Raw genomic sequence first — 25,664 nt, forward strand, 5'->3', positions numbered from 1 at the left:
CCACAAAAGCCCCAGTGGAAAAAGCCATTTACATTAAACAAACAAACAAATAAACAAACACAGTAGAACAAATCCCTGAGGATGGAGTCAAAGGACTTGCGTTATATGAGTTTGGGGAATCATTTCATCTCTTTGAACCTCTGGGTCTTCTTTTTAAAAATCCAGACCTGGACTAGATATCTCAAAGATTCCTTCCAGCTTTGGAGAATGGTTGAGTGCTTTTATTTTCATGGAAGGAATAACCAGCCTGGAAGTCTTTCCATAGAAGGTAGGTTTTGAGTTATATTATTGATATTTGCAGTGATCTAGATTGGCAAATTGAGGATTAGAAATGGAATAAAGAAGGCATTGTTGGGAAGTGGGAAGAACAAATGGTTTGGGATGGAAGGTTATGAAAGCCAAGAACAGCAAGGGGAGAAGGGAGATAATCAATTCCTCCTTCTTCCTCCTTGGTCCCCAGTTCAATCAGACGTCGAGTCCCCTTTCCTTTCCATCCATTTTCCTGAACCTAAACTAGAGGGAGAGGTTGTATCACAACTTGAACTTCTATTAACCTGTGCTCCAACATTATACTCCTCAGGCTGGGATTCAAAGTAAAATAGCATTAACTGAGAATGAGAAGAGTTAAATTTCATCCTCAGCTGACTCTTTTGGAAGGGTCTTCCATGTTGCCCCACCTAGTAAAGGAGATTAATAATACCTGACCATTGTCACCTCACCAAAGATTAATGATATCTGCCCATTGTTACCACACTAAATTTGGAGAGAAATTCCAGATATACATCAAGAGAAAACAGTTATCAGTGTGTTGTTGCATTTTCAATACTAGAGATATTTCTCTTCACAAAATTATTTTTACTTATTAAAAATAGGTTTTCTTACTTCATGCATTTGAAGCAACAGGGATAAAACATACTTTTGAAGTGAGATGTCAGCCCAGATGTGAGGAACATATATGTTGACACAAAAGTTGAAAAGACCCCACAAAAATGACAAATGATGAAGAAAAAGCACGTTTACAGCAGATCCTGACCTTTTGAGAATATGATCAGCCTGTCAGCACTAATGGTTTTCCATGTTCAGAGCAAAAAGCTATGAGCACCTATATTTGGGATGGAGGTCAGATGATATCTCAATATAAAAATAATGAAATGGTACCATGTCAGGCATAAAAAAATAATTCTGCAATTCTTTTTCCTTTCTTTTCTCATCATAGATGTACATGTTCGCATAATATACATAGGCACAATGAGCCTGGCTCTTTTTTCTCCCAACCAATCCAGTCTCAAAGAGGAGTCTTAACATCCCTGAAGGGTATTATGGCACCTGGTGTAGTTATTAGGACCAAAGGATTGTTTTGTTTTGGTTTTTTTGTTTTGTTTTTTTTAGTTCTGAGAATAGGGTTAGGGATTAGGAAATGGAACATAGCAGTGACTCTGAATCCATTTGTTCTATTCCATACCTTTATTGTGCATTTGCAGCTTTTGCCTTGAAGCTTTCTTCAGAGGAATCTTCTATAGCTATAATACACCTCCTGGACATTTATCCTTTTGCCTAAAAGTTCTGCCTCCTCACCTGGGTTTTTGAACTTATCAAAGTAGAGCATAGTTTTCTGAAAAGGTCCAGTAAAGCCATGTTTTCCTGATTATCTGGATTTTTATTAATGGGTTTCATAAGCTGACAGAAACTCAGAAGAGTAACATCTTAATTTGTGCAAGGAGCGTGTGCAACATGGGAGGAAGCCCTCTCAAAGTTCCCTTCATTCCTTGGCAAAGATTGCCCCTGGGTATGATTTCAAAGGTAGCAAGAGGGAGAAGGTTAAAGGTGGGGTGAATTCCTCCTAAAAGTGAGAAAGAAATAAGACTTTAAGGACTCCGCTGATATGCAAGAGTGTATAATAATAATAATAATAGTAATAAAATCCTAGTAAGAAATATGGGAAATAAGTTACAACTGGGATAACCTACTACTGTGGATGGCTTGCTCATCAGCTGGGAACCATGAGCAGATCTGGTGCTATGAATTGGTATCCAGATATGAGGAAATTCTGTTTGAATAGGATCAGCTACTTTAACTAGGGGAGAACTCACTGGTCTATTCAAAAAGAGCACTTAATGTTATTGAATTGATTTAGCAAGCAAGAGATAGAAATCTAATGTCAATTTGGCCCTCATCAAGAGATTTTATTTTTCTGTAGGCTTCCTGCCTATATGTTAAATGTTATGTAATATAGCCAGAGACTATATGCAAAACTGTTGAAGACTAAAATTTCAATTTGTGATTTTTGTTTTTTCCTCACCCCATCAATTCTACACTTACTGTACCTGTGATGTCATAGACCTGTTTCAGGAATCCTTCTATTTCCCCCAGTTCTCCTGTTTGAATCAAGTTAAAAGTGATTTTTCATTTCTTCTCATGTGATATAGTTTTCCGAGGCAGAGACAGCATTGTATAAGGAAAAAGCGGGTGAGAAAAAGTTCAGTCAGGTCTCTGAACTGTGGAAAGGCACTGTTTCAGGTCTTAGGAGTATCTCCATGGATTCTTCATCCTCAGGTTGCATTAAGTCAAAGATTTTCATTTAAATTTTATATCTCAATGGACAAACTCCATATTAATCATCTCTGTGGGTCATGTTCTTCCTGGCATTTCTCTTATTCCCCATCTTTTGACATTTCCTCCTCAGGGTAGCATGACATAGATGAGCTATCTTAGAATTTTCTGAATAAATATTCACTATAATCATTTCAAGGGAGGCAATGGTAAGTCATTGGCATAGAGAGTTCATCTGGATTTTCTTAACTTTCAAGAAATTTTTTCTTTGTGGCCCAGTAGATAACTGGGAGTCAGGCCTTTATTTCCTTCCTGCTCTGTTTAGCCACTGGGGAAATAGGCGTTGTTTTACCTCAGTGATTTCATATGCAAAATGGGAATAATTATACTTTCTCTTTGGCTCACTGGAGGGTTAAAAAGATTAATACATTTTTTTAATTTAGAAAATACACATACTTCATGAGTGAAATATGCTTTGGGTAGGAATTATTATTAGGATTATTATCATCAATAAGGATTTAAATAATATTATTTGTCAAATAGAATCCTAAAAGTTAGAATTCAAGCTAATAAATTAAAACAGGCTTGAGGGGATGTGAACTTGAATGTCTGTCAATGACAATTGGATGCAGTGAGTAATCCAATTTACTTCAGGAAATATGTTAGCTGTGGCAGGGGTGAGAAGTAGGTATGAGGATGGAAGACTAACAAAAGAAAGTATATAGATATTCATTAATTCCTTCAGGAAACAGTGGGAGGAAAGGGAGGGGTTGGAAGACATATTTACCAAGAGAGGAGAGAGAGGAACTGTAAAAGGATAAAATAAGAAGAAAGCCCTAAGAAGTCACAATCACTCTGAGAAATTGGCAAAATTCACAAAACACAGCCTTGGATATTCAGGAAATGTCAGTTGACTGACAGACACAAAGGAGATTCAAGGAGAAATCAAGGAGTTAGGGAGAAATAAAGAGCCACCTGAATTACTCCATAATTATAACTAAAGTTTTACTGAAGAGGAAAAAGATGGTGGAAGAAGTATAAAGCTGGGAGAAACCACTTAAACTGCTCTTGAATTCTTTATCCCCAACGAAATCTCCATGTCTAGAGAAGAGCACTAAGATGCTCAAGGGCCTGGGGGTTCTGTCCTGTGATGACAGACTGAAAAGCTTGGACTCCTCTGTCTGGAAAGGGGGAAGCAGAACAGGCACACAATGAAAGTCACTAATGGCTCAGATGGTTTCTATTGAGAAAGTACAAACTTACCCTCCAAGTCCCACAGTTGAACTGATGGGAATTCCCTTTGAAGCCCAAGAGAGGAGGAAAGAACACTCTCAGAGAGCTCAATAATCCAACAGGTGGTAATAACTAATATGTAAATAGATTTACAAAGATAAATTGAATTCAGATGTAGTTTTTAATGCTTCATACACTTATATTTTACTTTTTACAGTGAGGTGAATTATTTTAAATTAAAATTGGTATAAACTATTGGTTGACTATTAATACAGTTTAATTGTAATTTAAACTTTTTATTATAAAACACAGAGCCAGAAAACCACACCAAACAAATCTGTAGATTAATGACTTACTTCAAGTGAAAATCTTGTAACCACTCCCCACCCAGGTCGAGAATTAGAACTTTTCCAGTCACCCTCACTATATGTGCCTTATCCTTACCTCACCTCCTCCCTCCCCCAAATGTAATCAGTATCCTGACTTTTACACAAATCACTTCAGGTGTGGATTTTTGACTTTCATATTAAGGTGGGCAGATACTGCCCTTCAACAATCTCCCTAGCTGCTTCTCCCAGACCCAGACCCATCATCTGGATGGATCAGGAATATCACTAACTGTAGATGTGCACATGTCTTTGTATTCTAAGTAGGAAATCTGTTATTTTATGTCTCACCACCTTTTGATATGAAGGAATGAAAAAGTCAACATTCTTTTCGTTAATGCAACAAGTTACATTCATACACAGCTCTGTGCTCATGGACCTGAAAAGGTAGGGGAGGTAGGGGAAGAGTGTAGCAATTTACCCTCTAGTGCAAGCCTTCTCCTGCCTGTGCCCTCCAGGGGCAGGAAGGTGCTGATTTAATGGTGCTGGATGGCATTCTGCAGCTGAGGCCACCGCAGGGTGGCAATTTAAGCTTAAAAAGGAAGACCTGAACTAGCATCATAATTCATCATATATAATTTCAACAGCTTCTGCTTCATCAGAAAAAGCACTCAGAGGCCAGTTGTCCAAGGTTAGCTTTAAATATGAGAGGTTCTTGAAATTCCTGTATGTGCTTTGTTGACAAAGGAGTGTGTTGTTCATGAGTGTGATACTCATTTATTTATTTAACATGATTTTTTGAGTACTCTTATTTTCCAAGCATTAAGATACAGAAGTAGTCCTTTTCTTCATGGGGCTAACAACCTGGGGCAGTGGTTTTTGTCTCTACCTGAGTGTGGAAATTAAAAAATAGGACAATATGAGTCCTCCCTTTCCCGCACAGCCAACACATACACAAACACATGGAGATTCTGTTTTCACTGGACTCTAAATAAGTATTTTTAAAAAGCTCCCAAAATTTTAAAATGTGCACCCTAAATTCAGAGCCACTGATTAGGAGAAAAGATAAATATTAAATACATGTAATCACAAGATAGTGATTGTTATGATAAAGGAATACAGGTGGTACACTGGAAGTTTGTAATATCATGGGCAAAGATCTATGTAGAGTAGATGCAAATGTTTTAGGATTTATAGATTAAAAGTGCAGGTTTGAAGATCATCACTTTTTTAAAAAATTTTATTTTATTATGTTATGTTAGTCACCTACATTACATCATTAGTTTTTGATGTAGTGTTCCATGATTCATTGTTTGCGTATAACACCCAGTGCTCCATTCAGTACGTGCCCTCCTTAATACCCATCACTGAGCTAACCCATCCCCCCACCCCCTCCTCTCTAAAATCCTCAGTTTGTTTCTCAGAGTCCATAGTCTCTCATGGTTCATCTCCCCCTCCTATTCCCCCCCTTCATTTTTCCCTTCCTACTATCTTTTTTTTTTTTTTAACATATAATGTATTATTTGTTTCAGAGGTACAAGTCTGTGATTCAGCAGTCTTACACAATTCACATTGCTCACCATAACACATACCCTCCCCAATGTCTATCACCCAGCCACCTCATCCCTCCCACCCCCCCACCACTCCAGCGACCCTCAGTTTGTTTCCTGAGATTAAGAATTCCTCATATCAGTGAGATCATATGATACTTGTCTTCCTCTGATTGACTTATTTCACTTAGCATAATATCCTCTAGTTCCATCCACGTCATTGCAAATGGCAAGATTTCATTGTGTTTTTTTTTTGATGGCTGGATAATATTCCATTGTATATATATACCACATCTTCTTTATCCATTCGTCTGTTGATAGACATCTTGGCTCTTTCCACAGTTTGGCTATTGTGGATATTGTTGCTATAAACATCGGGGTGCACATACCCCTTCGGATCCCTACATTTGTATCTTTGGGGTAAATGCCCAGGAGTGCAATTGCTGGATTGTATGGTAGCTCTATTTTCAACTTTTTGAGGAACCTCCATACTGTTTTCCAGAGTGGTTGCACCAGCTTGCATTCCCACCAACAGTGTAGGAGGGCTCCCCTTTCTCCACATCCTCACCAACATCTGTCGTTTCCTGACTTGTTAATTTTAGCCATTCTGACTGGTGTGAGGTGGTATCTCATTGAGGTTTTGATTTGGATTTCCTTGATGCTGAGTGATGTTGAACATTTTTTCATGTGTCTGTTGGCCATTTGGATGTCTTCTTTGCAGAAATGTCTGTTTATGTCTTCTGCCCATTTCTTGATTTGGATCATTTGTTCTTTGGGTGTTGAGTTTGATAAGTTCTTTATAGATTTTGGATACTAGCCCTTTATCTGATGTGTCATTTGCAAATATCTTCTCCCATTCTGTTGGTTGTCTTTTGGTTTTGTTGACTGTTTCCTTTGCTGTGCAAAAGCTTTTTATCTTAATGAAGTCCCAACAGTTCATTTTTGCCCTTGCTTCCCTTGCCTTTGGCGATGTGTCTAGGAAGAAGTTGCTGCCTGTGATCTCCTCGAGGATTTTGATGGATTCCTGTCTCACATTTAGGTCTTTCAGACATTTTGAGTCTATTTTTGTGTGTCGTGTAAGGAAATGGTCCAGTTTCATTCTTCTGCATGTGGCTGTCCAATTTTCCCAACACCATTTGTTGAAGAGACTGTCTTTTTTCCATTGGACATTCTTTCCTGCTTTGTCGAAGATGAGTTGACCATAGAGTTGAGGGTCCATTTCTGGGCTCTCTATTCTGTTCCATTGACATATGTGTCTGTTTTTGTGCCAGTACCATACTGTCTTGATGATGACAGCTTTGTAATAGAGCTTGATGTCCGGAATCGTGATGCCACCGGCTTTGCTTTTCTTTTTCAGCATTCCTCTGGCTATTCGGGGTCTTTTCTGGTTCCATACAAATTTTAGGATTATTTGTTCCATTTCTTTGAAAAAAGTTGATGGTATTTTGATAGGAATTGCATTAAATGTGTAGATTGCTCTAGGTAACATTGACATTTTCACAATATTTGTTCTTCCAATCCATGAGCATGGAGAGTTTTTCCATTTCTTTGTGTTGAAGATTATCCCTTTTATCAAGGTTTTTATCATTGGGGTTACATCTAGTTACACAGTTCACCTCATAATTACCTTGCCTGTAAAGATCAGTGGTAAGATAATTAGTGGGTGATAATGTAGAGGTTTTCTCTGAAAACTTCCTGAATCAGGATATGTATGAACCTGCTTCACTCAGATATGTTAGAACAGAAAAAATTTGATAAATCACACTCCTACCATAAGGGAAGAACATTTCTTTCCATATGCTCTAATGTAAAAACAAAATCACTGGATTAGACTCTGGAAAACTAAGCCAGCTAGAATCCTTTGGAATGTTGCTGTGGAAATTGATAATCAGTGGTCATTAAAATACATGTGCCAACAACCCAATAACTGGGTGGAGACTTAGCATATTCCAGTTGGTGGCCGGTTGCATGAGATGTCCAATTTCTAGACAACATTACGACACAGCCATGTCTGAAGTACCATTTTGGCAGGCTTATTTTTATTTTTTTATTATTTATTTTTTATTTAAATTCAGTTAGCCAGCATATAGTACATCATTAGTTTCAGATGAAGTGTTCAGTAATTCATCAGTTGCATATAACACCCAGTGCTCATCACATCATGTGCCATCCTTGATGTCCATCACCCAATTACCCCATCTTTCCACCCACCTTCCCTCCAGTAATGCTCAGTTTGTTTCCTATAGTTAAGAGTCTCTCATGGTTTTTCTCCCTCTCTGATGACTTCCCATTCAGTTTTCCCTCCCTTCTTCTATGATCCTCTGTGCTGTTTCTTATATTCCACATATGAGTGAAACCATATGATAATTGTCTTTCTCTGATTGACTTATTTCGCTCAGCATAATGCCCTCCAGTTCCATCCATGTCAATGTAAATGGTAAGTATTCATCCTTTCTGATGGCTGAGTAATATTCCATTGTGTGTGTATAAATATATATATATATATATATATATATATATATATATATATATATACACACACCACATCTTCTTTATCCATTCATCTGTCAATGGACATCTCGGCTCTTTCCACAGTTTGGCTATTGTGGACATTGCTGCTATGAACATTGGGGTGCACGTACCCCTTCGGATCACTACATTTGTATCTTTGGGATAAATACCCAGTAGTGCAATTGCTGGTCATAGGGTAGCTCTATTTTTAACTTCTTGAGGAACCTCCATACTGTTTTCCAGGGTGACTGTACCAGCCTGCATTCCCAACAACAGTGTTAAGAGGGTCCCCCTTTGGGCGCCTGGGTGGCTCAGTTGGTTAAGCGGCTGCCTTCGGCTCAGGTCATGATCCTGGAGTCCCAGGATCGAGTCCCACATCGGGCTCCCTGCTCAGCGGGGGGTCTGCTCCTCCCTCTGACCCTCTTCCCTCTCGTGCTCTCTGTCTCTCATTCTCTCTCTCTCAAATAAATAAATAAAATCTTTAAAAGAAAAAAAAAGAGGTTTCCCCTTTCTCTGCATCCTCGCAAACATCTGTTGTTTCCTGACTTGTTAATTTTAGCCATTCTGACTGCTGTGAGGTGGTATCTTATTGTGGTTTTGATTTGTATTTCCCTGAGGCCAAGTGATGTGAGCATTTTTTTCATGTCTCTGTGGGTCATTTGGATGTCTTCTTTGGAGAAATGTCTGTTCATGTCTTCTACCCATTTCTTGATTGGATTATTGTTCTTTGGGTGTTGAATTTGATAAATTCTTTATAGGTTTTGGATACTAACCCTTTATCTGATAAGACATTTGCAAATATCTTCTCCTATTCTATAGGTTGTCTTTTGGTTTTGTTGACTGTTTCCTTTGCTGTGCAGAAGCTTTTTATCTTAATGAAGTCCCAATAGTTCATTTTTGCTTTTGTTTCCCTTGCCTTTAGAGACATATCTTGCAAGAAGTTGCTGTGACTGAGGTCGAAGAAGTTGCTGCCTGTGTTCTCCTCTAGGATTTTGATGGATTCCTGTCTCACATTTAGGTCTTTCATCCATTTTGAGTCTCTTTGTGTATGGTGTAAGAAAATGGTCCAGTTTCTTTCTTCTACATTTTCCCAGCATTCTTCCAGTTTTCCCAGCACCATTTGTTGAAGACACTGTCTTTTTTTCCACTGGATATTCTTTCCTGCTTTGTCAAAAATTAGTTGACCGTAGAATGGAGGGTCCATTTCTGGGCTCTCTATTCTGTTCCATTGATCTATATGTCTGTTTTTGTGCCGGTACCATACTGTCTTGATGATTACAGCTTTATAATAGAGCTTGAAGTCCAGAATTGTGATGCCACAGCTTCGGTTTTCTTTTTCAACATTCTTCTGGCTATTTGGGGTCTTTTCTGGTTCCATACAAATTTTAGGATTATTTGCTCCAGCTCTGTGAAAAATGTCGATGGTATTTTGGTAGGGATTGCATTGAATGTGTAGATTGCTCTGGGTAGCATAGACATTTTAACAGTATTTACTCTTCCAATCCATGAGCATGGAATGTTTTTCCATTTCTTTGTGTCTTCCTCAATTTCTTTCGTGATTGTTTTGTAGTTTTTAGAGGACAGATTCTTTACCTCCTTGGTAAACCTCTTTAGGTTTATTCCTAGGTATCTTATGGTTTTTGGTACAATTGTAAATGGAATCGATTCCTTAATTTCTCTTTCTTCCGTCTCATTGTTAGTATATAGAAATGCAACTGATTTCTGTGCATTGATTTTATATCCTGCCACATTGCTGAATTGCTGTATGAGTTCCAGCAATTTTGGGGTGGAGTCTTTTGGGTTTTCCACATAAAGTATCATGTCATCTGTGAAGAGTGAGAATTTGACTTCTTTGTTGGCAGAGTTATTTTTAATAACAAAAGATTCTCACACATTGTGGTTTCTCTATAGTAGTGCTAGATGGTGGTCATGGAAATACTCTTTCCTAAAATCACATGGGTCATGCAGTACCCTTCTTTAAACTGGTAGTTGTGGGTAGGAGACCAAATGAATGAGAACTCAACCTGAGGTTATCAAAGGCATACTTAATTGCACACATGTGCAATTTTCTTAAAGTCACTATCTCATTTTATGGCACATTTTAGAGCAGTTCTTCTCAGCAGTGGAACTCCTTCTTTATTTTTAAATAATTCACTTTATCCTTAGCATCTAAAAACAATGCTACCAGCATATTCCAGGAGGCAAGGAAGTTGGAAAATAGTACTTCAGAGCAGAAAGGCCCATTTGTTTTGTAATTTCAACCAATGTAAGGGAACATCATCCCCAAACAGATTTTTTAGTAGTGACTTCTGGGCCTCTAGTAATTATGATCTGATGCAAATATATCAAAATGGAAAAAAATATATATAAATTACAAAATTTAACTTATTCTGGCTACATCTTCAATGTAAATGGAGCTATTTGTGTGCTCTGATTAAAACACATTAAAAACAATCAGAGCTCTCCACTGACCTGAGAGCTCTCTGGATGGATATCATCAGTACTGGAAGACTTCCCAGCTTACATTGGAAAGTACTGAAAAATTAACCCGAGAGCAGCCACTGGATGAGCAAGTGTTTCTGTGGTAACAGGTGCCCTTTTTAGGAAAAGCGACATAAACTGATGCCACAGGGGCAAGGGTTGGAGGCAGGGCGCTCAGTGTGTAGGTCTTTCAGAAGGCACAGACCCAGGGTCCCCCAGGGAAGAAACTCCAATTCACATCCTTTGTTACTGCTGCCTAGAGTTACTTCTACTGACCTTCTGAAATGCAAGGGGACCCAATGTAAGCCTGACATGGAAGTGCCCAATACTTCAGCATTCTTAAAAATGTACCCTGCTAGCACTAAGCACTTAGCCAGCACTAAGCACTCATGTCTCCTGTTACTAGATATACATGTTACATGCTTCTATTTTAACCAGAGATTTACATACAACCAAAGATTGCAGATGGTCTTAGCTTCTTATCACGTCCTGAGAAATGCTGGGAGGCTTTAAACATCTGGAATTTGCAGCTTTTGGCAAACCATAGGGATAAATACTTTTCATTTTGTTAACTACATATAGTTTTATCTCGAGGAGTCGCTCTTCCTTTGTGGCGTCTCAGCAAGAAACTGACAGTGTCTACTTTTTCTATGAGTAGAATGCTTTGCATTGCTCCGAGGTTCATAATTACATGTTTGTGACTTCATCCTCAACAGCCTCGCCCCATGAATACAGATAACATCTTACAAAAGGGGAGGCTGGGAACGACTCAGACAGACAGGGGAGGAGGAGAGGGAGGCTGATGTGCTCAGTGACCATCCCCTGGCGAGGCTCTGGGATAGCCAGTGGGGGAACTCAGCTCTCCAGGTCTCCAGAGCCGACTCTGGTCTGAAACACTGGCCTTCTGTTTCATGAGCTCTGAAGCACCCTTGGGAAGAAGAAGAAATACTCAACCTATAGGTTGACATTTTATTTATATCACATCCCTTGTTGAATTGTTCTGAAGAACCCGAGGTGGCCGGGCATTCCTTCTCTTTATTCACTTGGTTACAGTTTAAAATTTGAATAGCTGTTTATGCTGGAAGGCTGAACACCCAATCAGCAGTCTTTGAATGGAAGCTGTATTGTTCACTCATGGAAATGCCTGTTTCATCTGTCAGCTCTCTTTTATAGTGAGCCTAATAATTTATGCTTGCTAAAGATGTTTTCTGACCTGTGATTCCATTGCCAGTTAGGAAAGGGCTTTGGCAGCATTCACACTTCCTTTTGTAATAGGGGGCCATGAAGGTACAATTTAGTGGAATTACTGGTCCAGTGCACTAATGGTACCCAGTCTCAGACTGCGGGGTGGGGGTGGGGGCAGAGGGGTAAGGCTGAAGGACCCTATCCTTTAGAGAGGGCCACTAGGCTCCGAAGAAAGAGGCCTCTTTGGGAGCCGCCTCCTTCCCGGGAGGTCTGCATGACCCTGTGGTGCCCCGACGGCTGAAAGAGTTAACAGACTCACAGAAATGCCAGAGGGCACTGCATGTATGTCTGGAACTGCACGGAGTGCCCCACAGCACAAATAAAAACGGGTCGTCTTCATCCAGGAAGTTTGTAGCAGCTCTTCATATTTCTCTCGTTTAAAAAAATATTGTGATCCTTTTCGATAGGATGACCCATTTAAGAAAAACCTTGGCAGTTAAAATCCTTTGTGTCCTTCAGAAAAAGAGGATCTATATGCGCTTGAACTATGTATTTTTTATCTTATTACTGTTGAAATCACATTATGTTAAGTGGGACTTCTTTAAATGGGCCACCCTGCATTATAATTATAATCTTTTCAGATATTTAATTTGCAAGTTATTGGCAGAACCATCCTGAAAAGAACTTTTCTAATTGCAAATGGAATTATTCTCCAGGTGAAGTGGATCTGTTCCTTTTTTGATTCTCTCATAAAACTTTGTTTTTATTTCTCTCAGGGTATTTATCTTATCCTCAGTAATAATCATTTGTATACCTGTTTTGTACTTCACCAGTTTTGTCCATTTCTTGAGGTCGGTAACTTGATCTTACTCATTTTGTATTTACTGCAGCCCCTATCTCAATGCCTTTCTTTTAGAAGGGACTTAATGAATATTGGTGAATTGATTTCCAGAATGATTTTAACAAAACATCCTAAATTGAAATAGAATCTCTCCTAACATAATCTAATTAGTTTGAGAAACAGATCTGAATACTCAATGACACCGCGTGCACTCAGAAAGCAGACTTTGCCTGAGACGTAAAGTTTAATATGATGAATAAATAACAATTGTAAATAAATCCAAAGAAGAAATTTCATGAGATTTTGAATTTTTTAAAAAATTAAGTCAACCTTTTGAAAAACATATTTGAAGTCTCTAGCTAGCCATACCCTTCTGAACACACCCGATCTTGTCTGAATAGCATATTTTAAAAGGATATTTTTATAGACTTTTGGCTTTAATTGTTCTTGTAACAAAAATGCTGAAACATCTCTGGAGAAACTGGGGGGTTATGGGCATGATAATGATGGTGCAAACGAAGGTTGCAAAGTATTATAAGACAATAAAAACTGATATTGCTATAGCACTTTGAAGTTGCCAAAAGGTTTTCATATTGAGGCAAGGATTAATAATCCCTTCCTAAGGATAACTTCAGAAAGGTTCCCTGACTTGCGTGGTGTCATTAAGTGAGTAAAGAACAGAGCTGGAGCTGAGCACGGGCCTCGGACTCTGAGAGACACCGCCCCTTGAGTTATGCCTGCTGCCCCATTTTTGTCTTTCAGATTATGCCTCTTTTTAAAAATAAGTAAGCAAAAGATGGTGTAAATCATCTTATTTAACTATAGACTTCTGCTTTACAGAAGCACAGAATTTTAGAGTTGAGAAAAACTGCAAAACTTCTGACATAAAATTTTTCATTTTAAAATTAAGAAAGAGAGAGCCTTTATCTTATTACTTTTCCTGTTGTTAAGAACAGCAGGTTATAGAATTTATTAAACTCATTATATTCTGGTTGCTGAGCTAACAGCTCTGTGACGTAGATACTATTTCTATTGTATCAATAAAGAAACCATGTGCAGAAAGGACCGACCAGTAATTTTCCAAACATCACACCTAGAAAATGATAATAATAGGTCATCTATACCTAAACCAGGTATAAAAATTTGAACCTGTGCTGTTACATGCATTAACTAGAGTTACACAAACAGTTAACAGTGGGATTAGGCCTTGTGATGGATTATAGCACTCCGCCAGTGCTTTTCCTAAATAATTGATAAGAACTGCATGAAGTTCCTCACCCCATCTTCAGATCCCTTTTTCGAATTGAACCTTTTTTTTGAACTGCTCTATGGGATCAACAGACATAAAGAATTGGTTTTAATTATGTATATATTTTTTTAAATTGAGAGTTTGGCCTACATTACTTGGGACTTAGATCTGAGTTTTCCTTCTTATTTTTACATTCCAAGTTCCAAAGTCCATTGATACTTAAACATGCTTAATGGAAAATGAAAAACAAGTGATGTAACTGGAAGATGTCCAGAGAAGAGTCACTGCAATGATAAAAGTGCAAATGGCTGTTCTCCGAAGGCAGATAAACTAGAAGACAAGATTCACCTTAGTCTTGAAAGGGGAAGGCTCTAAGCATGCGCAACACCTTGATCAAAGTTAAACAAATTGTTATGTAATATTTCTAAGTAAACATGAATGTGTTCCCCAAACCCCAGCACTCTCCCTGGTGGACATTTCTTTTAGACTTTATCTATAACTTATATGTACTTTTCCATAGCATATCCTTTACTCTGTGGTTATTGGAGACAGTTGTGTCTATTTCTCTTTCCCTATAAATGATTATAAATTTGCTGAAGCCTCCTTGCCTACCTTTGTATTTCTGGTTGCTCTTGCATAGTACCATTTACTAGGTATATCCTTAAAAATATCATTTAATAGAACTAAACTGTAAGTTTCAGGTAAACACGGAGCATAGTTTTATGAGGTGGCTAATATATTTATGGATCTTGTTACTCTAAGAAGTGATAGGCTTAAATTCTCAGCAGATTCAGGTAATGTTTTTTAAAGATTTTATTTATTTATTTGTCAGAGAGAGAGAGCACAAGCAGGGGGAGCTGCAGGCAGAAAGAGAAGCAGGCTCCTGGCTGGGCAAGGAGCCTGATGCAGGACTCGATCCCAGGACCCTGGGATCATGACCTGAGCTGAAGGCAGCCGCTTAACCCACTGAGCCTCCCAGGCATCCTTGATTCAAGTAATCTTTAGGGAGGTTAAATACTGGCACACCTATAATTTATTGTTAAGGAATTAGTCATATGTGCAGAAATAAACTACTTTTGGAGGTGCAAACCTGAATGACAGTATGTCCTGTCATCAGATGAATGCCTCTTCGCATATTAGACTGGATGATCCTTGGTCTGACTTCATATGACATTATCTTTACTGATATTTTTACAAGTTGTACTAAATGAGTATGGAGACTTCATGTATTAATTTCCTTCAAGCATCCTGCAGGTCATAGTTATTATGAAATACTATCCTAATTGTCATCCTAGCTGATGTTACTTTGATTAACCTCAGTAGAGTGGCTTTTTGGTTGGATGAGTACTTTTAGGAAGCCAGTGTATTAACCAACTTTTACCTCACTATTAACAGTGGGAATGGAGGATTCTGTTTTTCCTTCCTACCATGTATCACCCTGTTCCTCAGCTGAACCTCTTAGCTATGATCTCCAGGCCTTCTAAGAGAGGCCTACCCAGACTGCTTACATAGATGGCTCAGAAATAGGTCTCCAAGAACAGCTTATGGATAGCTTCAGATTATGACTTATGATAGTGGAAAGCTCTTACTGCTGATCCCGTTTTTTTTTTCTTTGCTCTCACCTTCTCAGTATCCTGTAGGGATGTAAGCACCACAGCTACTAATAAAACAATTTGGCTTTTTGCAGTCAAATGCTCTACCACTGAGCTATACCCCCACAATTTGGCTTTTTGTAACAGATGGGGAGCTCCATCTGTTGTAAACATGTAGAGGGATGCCCTTGGTGATAGTTAGTGGGAAATGTGGGAAGCAGAGACAAACTCCTCTTCATAAACCATGTGCCCTTTGATGAGCTTCTCATTCAGTATAGGCTGTGGCAGCCACTTAGGCCCTTGAACTTGGGCATGATGTAGGACTAGATTGTGGCTGCTTATGAACCACAGCTCTGCCATTCAAATGTAGCTACTGGTGAAATGTGCATTGTGCAAATAATTCTCTTACACGGACTTTAAAATAGTAACACAATCCCAGTTGGAGTATTTGCATAGACTAAAGCTAAGCAAATAGTAAACACTCATGGAGTGAATGCACAAACGGTGGCCTAAGTGTAGTCTGATTGTGTCTACGTGAGCTTGTAATCGTGGAGGGTATCGGAGGTAATTTTTTTCCCTTCACATCTAGAAAATGAGGGTGGACGTTGGGGGCAGAGGTGAGTTGGGCATACCTAGTCTTCAGGGGTGAGAGGGAGCATCCCCCTTGCTTACATTTATCACTTTTTCCCCCTACCCAATAGCTATGTTAGATAAGACAGGGCAAGTTAAGTTGAGCATGGCTTCTGTACAGCTTCTATAATCTAAGAGACTCTGAAGCAAGTAGTTTTAGCGTGTGGCACTTTCCTAGTCGAAAAGGTATTTTGTAAATCTTAATCATTAATTTTTATTATCATGCTACTGCTATTATTCTTGTTTCTGCAGGCTAGGCAGTGTGCCATGCCTTTCTGTGGGACAGCTATCACTTCTCCATAAACACAATCCTTTGGCTATCCCGCTTTGGTGAGCTGTTTGATGAAAAGATTAAAGAATAAAGCTGTATCTGAGACCCATTCTGTAGCCTACATATATTTACATAAATTCCTTGAAGAGTAAATAAAAAAGTACATGAATAAAATGGTGAAGACATGTGAGATCCAAAGCAGCAACTTATCTGAAGGAAGGAAAAAGACAGTCCTGTGTTGTTACAATTAGAGTACGCCGGTTCATTTACTATTTTCGGTGAATTTTAATTGAGTTGTGTCTCATTTTTATAAATGTTGTCAATCTTCATTTTCTCTGTCTCCTGTGCACCAACTTAAACACACACACACACGCAGACCTACACAGCGGCGTGTTTGGGGAGAGCACTGTCCATAGATACATCCTAGCACCAACTTACAGATAGTGACACGTAGGACTATAAACACTGAAACACGCAACCTTCAGAGAACACCCATAAGACTGAAAAAAAGCCTTTTTTAATGCATTTATTTTATAGACACAAAAGCTCAGCTAGTAATCAGTTTTGGTAACTTTGGATGTCTGTTTCCCTGATGTAATGACTAGACGGAGGCAGTAACAATACTTCATTATGCTATTCAGAGTGTATGGCAGGATTCAGTCAGAGCTAGACTCAAAACCTGGCCCACAGCTGAAAGCAGAGATGATGCATTAATCCACAGCAACACCCTCTCCCCCACTGCCCCCCTCAGCATCCAGCCACTAATACTGGATATCGTTTTTCTTCATAAAACTAGTGGTACTCGAATCGAGCCCATGACAGCTAAGGTTTGTTTAGTCTCTCAGGCAGGTGATCACAGGATTGAACTCCCCAAGTGAGAAGCTGATGGAATACAAATAGTTAAGAACACGTTTGGAGGGGGAAAAATTGTCCAGCCCCATCTGTCAAACTGTGCGTATGACATCATCAGATATTCTGCACTTGTTTGCAGCTATTCAGGCCGGCCTGCCCTGCAGTCTCCGCTTTGTGCTCCAGTTTCCTTTACAGGGCCAGCGGGCTGGAAAATTACCACATGCTGTCACAGTTAGCTCAGCCAGGTCTTGTTATCATTGTTTCCAAGGAATCCATTCATTCCGTTATTTTACATATTGGGCAGACGTCCTGCCACTGAGGCTTGGGCTGCAGTAACTTGAAGGGCCAAACGTTAATGGGCCTCTATTGTTGGTGGAATGGCGGTGCAATACGTGGGAAAAAATACCCAGACAGCTCCCTGACACTGGTTTAGGACCTCTAGACTTAGGGGGTAGCCTGTGAAGATCTTTTATGTAAACAAGCCTTCAATAAACAATGAATATCTCCTGTGTCAATATTCATAACCCATCAATAAAAAAAAAAATATAAATCTTCAACTAGAAAGAAGCCCAAATGTATTATGGATGACAGAGCTTTTCCTTAAAGTAATCTATAGAATGTTGGCAAGTCTCCTTCTAAACACTGCTAATTTATAGGGGCGGGGGGAGGGAAGCATTGTTGGGGCTTTGAGGAAAGAGAGGCATTTGATTTGGGGCCGGCAGTATTCTTCCTGCAAAAGATAATACAGTGTGTAAGTTTCGCGGCTTCCACCACTACGAGACAGAAATAAAGACAAGGGCCTTAGTGACACGTTACATCTTCACCATGCTGGCAATTTAAAGAAAGTTAGTGGAAACATTAGAAAAGTTGCTTAACATGTTCTCCTGATTGATTAGAACATAGAGAAGTATAAAGTTTCCAGCACTGAAAAATCCCTACCAAAACAGAAATAGGAAAATCTATTCTTTAGGGAAGATATTCAGTGAAGCTGTAGACCTTGTTATTGTCTTTTTCTTTTTTTTTTTTTAATGGGGAACAGTTTCCTGTTCCAAGATGAATCTGATCTTTTGACCATATAGTTTATTGGAAGTAGATCGTGAAGTGATATGGATGTTTCAGTTCTTACTACTACCCTCACAAACTTCTCTCACCTGATTTCCTTTGCCTCAGACAAGAGAAGACTTGATAACAAGACCTAGATACTCGAACTAGGACAGATATGGTAATGAGGAAAGTTCACTGGAATTTGGAAAAGCTGTAATTCAAGTCTTATCATTTTAAACAGTCTCATGATTAGCTCAGTTGTTATTTTAGTCTGTTTTATTGATTCACCACAGAGCTCCACATGGCCCTGTAGGAGTTTATATCAGAATGGTTCTTATCCCAAATCATTTTTGAAGAATTGGACATGGGGTTGAACCCTTTGAGTTGGAGGAAATGAGATGGGACTAGTCTGGTTCTGACAAACACAATCTACACCATATTTAAGATAAAATATGCTGTATTAAGAAAGTTGCCCTATCCTAAAGTCAGTTTTGTCACTTTGTCTTCTTTATAAAACATGTTCTAATTTCAACTAAGATGATTTTTATGTTTAGCAGCTAATTTTAAATGGTTTCCCTTTTCAGCTGACATTAAGAACCGATTGAGATAAATTTATTTTTCCATAAAAGTAATATATGTCAGGACTAGATTTCCTAAACCTAGCCCTTCAAGCAATCACAATCATTTTGTAAACTGTTGATAACGTCATCTTTGAGAAAAGATGTTTTCTTCAGTGTATAAAATGTTACATTATGGTAAATATTAAAATGTGGCAGCCTTCATTCAAATATAATATTTTAGGGAATCTTATAGAATTTTGCAATCTGTATTTTTCAAAGAGTAAATAGCATCTTTTACAACCAGTTATTTTATTCTTCCAATGTTTCCTTCAGCTCTTGATTCTTATGCCAGGTTTCTGTAACATAAAACACAAGTTTTGATAAAGAAGTCTACTTTGAGGGGCGCCTGGGTGGCTCAGTCGTTAAGCGTCTGCCTTTGGCTCGGGTCGTGATCCCAGGGTCCTGGGATCGAGCCCCGCGTTGGGCTCCCTGCTCAGCGGGGAGTCTGCTTCTGCCTCTCCCACTCCCCCTGCTTGTGTTTCCTCTCTCGCTGTGTCTCTCTCTGTCAAATAAATAAATAAAATCTTAAAAAAAAAAAGTCTACTTTGACTTCAAAGTTATGTTAGGCACACTACGATTTCTGATGCCCCAAAGTAACACACTTATGCCCAGATCAAAAGTGAACTTTAACTCCAAATTTTTTAATAAATCAGACTATAAATGATACAATATTGCATTTAAGATGTGTGATAAATTAGACAAGTCTTGCAGTAAGCACTAAAAAACTGAAACTGTTAACTTAAGCAACACCCTACATTTATTACCATAGAGTAGATATCAAGCTGTGTTGTTTAGCAATTAGTTTATTGTTTAGTAATTAATAGTAACTTCCACATGAAAGCATATTATGAAGAGAAATATTACTAATAGTGGCTCTTCTTAAAAACAGACGCACAGAAAACCCCAAAACTAAATCACTGTGGCCACCTCCTGCACTTAAAAACAAATTCATTTTTAGAGTGAATAAAAAAAAAATTCATGCAATATACTGACAGAGAAATATTTTCCGTTTCTACCAGTGATGTCCTCATGCCCAATTTCTGCATCTTTGTCACCACCTGGTTCCTATGAAGATAATATTTCCAAGAAATCACACCAAAGTAACTTAAACTTTTTTTTTTCCAGATGGGCCTTCACATCATATTAGAAACTTTTTATAATATTAACAATTTTCTTTCATCTTATATTAGAATCATATAATTTTAGAATTTGAATCGCCTAACAAGATATGACCATGCAATCATTTTAGCAATTTTCATATCATATTAGTGAAAACAAATACTAATATAATAGGATGCTAACATGAAAAACCCTAATAGAACATGACAAAACTCTTCATATTTTATTTATGCATTCTTGTTGTTCTTCTCCATTTCAACATTTTCTACTTCGGTTTATGGGAAAGTTGCATGGGCTTGCATGTTTTTGAATATCAATTAAGTGATACTGTAATGAAACAGTAATACAAAAGTTAAGTGCTATAAGACCAATATACTTCTCTGGATCATCAAGTCTTTGAATGATAATGTTTGCATTTGGGTTTGCTATTGAAGATAAGATGAAGTTTAGAAATTGAACTATTTGCAGAAAGAAAATAAAAAACTTTGTAGTTGAATATGAAGATGCAAAGAGTTAAAGAAATAATGCAATTATCTAGATAATTTACTGCCTCTCCCCCACTCCAAGTATCCAGGATAGAGATAAAAAAATAAGCTTTTGCCTTGAATTTTGCAGGTGATCGCTTTCATTTTTTACTCTGATTCTCTTTCCTTACGTGGAGCACGTTCCTCCAGAGTCTTTCCTTAAACCCAGTCCATTTGAGCAGGGTTGCTAGCAATGCCCAGTGAAGAAGTAAACTGGAAGGAAATAGTCAAATGTCTCATCCTGAGGGTCTACCAATAGAAATAAAGAGTGAAGACACTCCAGTTTTCACTCTTTTTTTGTTTTTTATTTTTTTGTTTTTTTAATCCATCTTATTTGTATCAAGAAAAATTGCGCTAGGATTAAGTATAGCATCTTCTCAGGTGAGGAAATACTAATGATAAAAAGCTTTGATCTTTTCAAATTTGGTTTGCATACTAAAGACATCAACAGTATTCACCAGGCATAGCTAAAATAAAAGAGAATGAACTCTGTGGTGTTTGTCAGGAAATATGACCCTCTCATCACCCATTTCACCTCACTTATATATATGGTGATCTACAAAGTCAAACAGGAAAAATTTTGGTCACCTAAGTGCCTGGAGCTTTTCTTTCCTGCCATATACCACACTATAATGGAGTAGAGACATAGCTTATATATTTCAGTAAACAGGATTCACACAGAGTCAAAATTACCTTTGAAAAATCCTACAGTAAGTTGCCACATTGGAGGATATATTTATTTATCCGGTCTTTAATAAATCCAGCACACCCTATTTGTCTTCTAGACTGCTATTAATTCAGTTGAAGATAAGATGAAGGCAGTGACTTGTATTTAGTGGTCAAGTCTTCAAAACACTTAGATCATTCCATGGTGAGATGTTCATATTATGCGTGGCAGGTGGTAACTGAGATTTCATATTTTCTGGATCATGTTTATGTCAGGACATGTTATCAGTGAGAAGAATGGTGGGCAGAGTTTAGATTTTTTATGTTTTTCTTTTCCCCTCTGCCAACCCTTCTTCTTATTTTCCTTTTTTTTTTCTTTTTGATCTGAATGAATATAGATGAGGAAGTTAAGTATGTCTATAATTGTCTGCACTATAATTACTTGGCTAATTTTCTCTCTTCCTTCATAATGTAGCATGCATGAGCAGAACATGAGACTAGGTTTATTGTATTCACTGTTGTGTTCTCAGTACCTAGTTTGGTGCCCGCCATGAAACAGGCACTCAGGAAATATTTAATAAACAAATAAACCACTCAACCATCTTAATGCTGGTAGATTTGTGCACATTTGACTTAAAAGCTAAAACTAAAACAGAAGCAATGTCACCAAGATGGTGACATAGGTTGTTCTTGACTTCATGTCCCCTCACAAGAAGAACAACTATTAACTATTCATGAACAAGACACAACTGTGAGAATTCTAGAACACAGAGGTGAGGCTGAAGCACCCCCTGCACCTCAGAGACCAAGGGAGACTATATTAGCAGAGTAAGAGAAGTGGCTACACATTGACCACTTTGCCCCTCCCACAGGACTGTGCAGCACTATGTGTAGAGGTCCCCTATGAGCTTCAGTTTCCTCTACCAGCCTCCCTTAGCATTGTGGGTGTTTTGTGGAAACCCCTACTCTAATCTTGCAGCATGGGAAATGCAGGAGAATCCTTGGGGCCCAGCCCCTGGCAATCTGACTGTGACAGAGAAGAGGGAGGGGCTAGCACTAACCAGCATGTGGATCTTGGCAGCTGAGTTTATACCTGCAGAGCCCAAGTAGTAATCCTAACCAGTGGTTTGGCTTATCTGCAGAGCCAAGTCAGGAGCACACTCTGACTAAGGAACTTGGTGGGGTGCAGAGCTGCCTGATTCAGATTCTCAAATGAGGAGATTTGCTGGCCCTAGAGCCTGGTTTGCCCACTCTCAGGCAGGGTGCTAAGTCAGAGCCCCACCTGCTCTGAAGAGTGTCTTCCAGCCCCATCTTATCAGAAGGCCTTGTGACAATTCCTGGAAGTGGTGTGGCCCACTGACAAAAGAGTGAGCAGAAGAGATTGCCCTCAGAGCAAAGCCACTACTGGGTATGGAGGCTTCTTGTGCTACACACAGGCAGAGGGAGTAATTCACAGACAAGGATGAGGGTAGCTCCTGGCCCTTTCCAAGGGGCAGACTGTTTGGGAAATTGGAAGTAGCCTGGAGTGACCCCTCCCTTTCCTGCCCAGGCAGGGGAGCTGAGACATAGCCTTACTCACTGTGGAGAGTGTCTTCCAACCCCCTCTGACCAGAAGGGCTGGTGAAAACATCTGAAAACTGTGTGACCCAGCAGCACTCAAGCTAAGAGAAGGGCAGACAGAGCCAATATCTTGCAGAAAAAGCCAGTGGCCTAGTTTGGCCAAGAAACTTGAGGTGTGGGTTGGCTTGAAACAGCAAACAAAGAGCTTTACTGGTTTTAGAGCTGCTGTTCGTACTGCACCTGGGGAGGGAATCTAATTTGTAGCCTCTCATTGCTGAATACAGCCTTCAGCTTGTCTGACCAGAGAAGCTAACTAGAGCACACAGGAAGCTGCATAGCTTATTCTTCAGTCCAATGTACAGTGGTACAGAGAGCACAGTCTATGGCTTCCCCTATCTGTAGAACAAAACCAGTGGCCTCACCTGATCAAGGAATTCAATGCTCATTCAGGCTTCCAAATAATGAGTTATACAGACCAGGGCAGGGAAACTAATTTATAGCCCAGTTACTACTGAATATAGTAACCAATCCTGACCATGTAAATCTGACTGGAAAATCTAAGTAGCTGTGGAGCCTGTCCTCTGGTCTCACTTGGGTAGGGAAACAAGCCAGCAGTCCTATCCAGCTGTTCTGAGCCAGTGGCACCCCTTCCCCCCCCCAATCCTATTCTCAGAGCTTGAATAGTTGCCTTGCTCAAAAATAATAATAACCATAATAACAGGCCCCACCTCCCCAAAGACATTGCCAGCAGACACCCAGCAACCCAAACTGAGCTGACTGGTAAAGAACTGTTTCTGCCAAAGCAAACCTGTAAAGTCTAGAAGTCTGCCAAAGCAAACCAGTAAAGTCATTACTCAAATGTGCAGATATCAGCATATGAAATCAAGTATCATGAAAAATGAGGTAAATATGATACCATCAAAGAAGACTACTGGAGATCCAATAACTGACCCTAAAGAAATGGAGATCTATGAACTATCAGACAAAGAATTCAGAATAATCCTCATAAGGAAGTTTAGTGAACCACAAGAAAACACAAACTGACAACTAAGTGAAATTAGGAAAACTATGCATGAACAAAATGAGAAATTTGACAAGGAAATAGCAACCATCAAAAAATCCCAAATCAACAGAAATCCTAGAGAAAAATATAACAGAACTGAAGAATTCAATAGTTTCAAAAGTATACTTGACCATGCAGAAGAATCGACAATGTAGAGGATAGGACATTAACAATTAGTAACTCAGAGGAGTAAAAAGAAAAAAGAATAAAGAGTGAAGAAATCCTGTAGGAATTATGGGACACAATGAAAAGAAAATATTTGCATTATGGGAATTCCAGAAAGAAAAGAGAGAGAGAAAGGGACAGAAAGTATATTTAAAGCAATAATGGCTGAAAACTTCTCAAACTTGGGGAGAGAAATGGACATCCAGATCCATGAGGCCCAGATTATCCCAAATAGGTTGAACCTGAGTACAGCTACACCAAGACACATTATATTTAAGTTTTGAAAAGTGAAAGATGAGAAAAGAGAGAAGTTACATACAGGGGAATCCCATCGTACTATCAGCAGGTTTCTCAACAGAAATTTAACAGGCCAGGAGAGAATGGAATGATATATTCAAACTGTTAAAAGAAAATAACTGTCAACCAAGAATTTTATACCCAGAAAAGCTGACCTTCAAAATGAAGGAGGGATAAAGGCTTTCCCAAACAGAGAAAAGCTGAGGAAGTTCATTATAACCAGACCTCCATTATAAGAAATGCTAAAGGGAGGGTGCCTGGGTGGCTCAGTTGGTTAAGCAACTGCCTTTGGCTCAGGTCATGATCCCAGAGTCCTGGGATCAAGCGCCGCATTAGGCTCCCTGCTCGGCCGAAAGCCTGCTTCTCCCTCTCCCACTCCCCCTGCTTGTGTTCCCTCTCACACTCTCTCTCTCTCTCTCTCTGTCAATTAAATAAATAAATAAAATCTTAAAAAAAAAAAAAGTAATGCTAAAGGGAGTTCTTAGACTGGAAGTAGTAGAACATTAATTAACATTATAAAAACACAAAAAGGTAATGTAACTGTCACTGGTATTGGTAAATATATAGCCAGAGATTCTGCAATATGGTAATAGTGGTGTATAACTCACAATTCTAGTTTAAAGGTTTAAAAAAAGGATGTATGAAAAATAGCCATAAATACAAAAATCTGTTATTAGTTTCACAATATAAGAAACATGTAAATTATAACAGCAAAAATCTAAAATATGAGGGGGAGAAGAAGTAAAAGTGTAAAGTATACAAGTTGCGTTGAAATGAAGTTATCAGTTTAAAATAGAGTGTTATAAATTTAAGATATTTTATATAAGCCTCATGGTAACCATAAGGGAAAACCTTGTAGTAATTACACAAGAACATGATAAAGAAGTCAAAGCATCCTGATACCAAAATACATCAAACTCCCCCCCACCCAAAGAAAACACAGCAGGATAAAAAACAAGGAAGAATGGATCTACAAAATAACCAGAAAACAATGAACAAAATGGCAGCAGTCATTAAGTCCTTACTTATCAATAATTACCTTAAATGTAATAGATTAAATTGTCCAATCAAAAGACATAGAATGTCTGAATGGATAAAAAACAAGATCCAATCTTATGCTGCCTATAAGAGACTCATTTTAGGGGCACCTGGGTGGCTCAGGTGGTTAAGCGTCTGCCTTCAGCTCAGGTCATGATCCCAGAGTCCTGGGATCGAGTCCTGCATCGGGCTCCCTGCTCCTTGGGAGCCTGCTTCTCCCTCTGCCTCTCTCTCTCTCTCTCTCCATCTCTCATGAATAAATAAACAAAATCTTTAAAAAAAAAAAGAGAGACTGAT

General features: G+C 38.8%; 1 protein-coding gene across 1 annotated transcript in view; it reads left to right on the plus strand.

Annotated features, from left to right (window-relative positions):
• LOC116632261 overlaps positions 1-25,664 on the plus strand; it is a 598,396-nt gene that overhangs the window by 126,425 nt on the left and 446,307 nt on the right. The window contains exon 1 of the mRNA XM_032404037.1: positions 19,556-20,035. Within this exon, the coding sequence (XP_032259928.1) occupies positions 20,003-20,035 (33 nt within the window). The 5' untranslated portion in view covers positions 19,556-20,002. Of the gene's footprint in view, positions 20,036-25,664 lie in introns of the transcript that reaches the window.

Source organism: Phoca vitulina, unplaced genomic scaffold (assembly GCF_004348235.1).
Source record: "Phoca vitulina isolate PV1807 unplaced genomic scaffold, GSC_HSeal_1.0 scaffold6, whole genome shotgun sequence".
Lineage (NCBI taxonomy): Eukaryota > Metazoa > Chordata > Mammalia > Carnivora > Phocidae > Phoca > Phoca vitulina.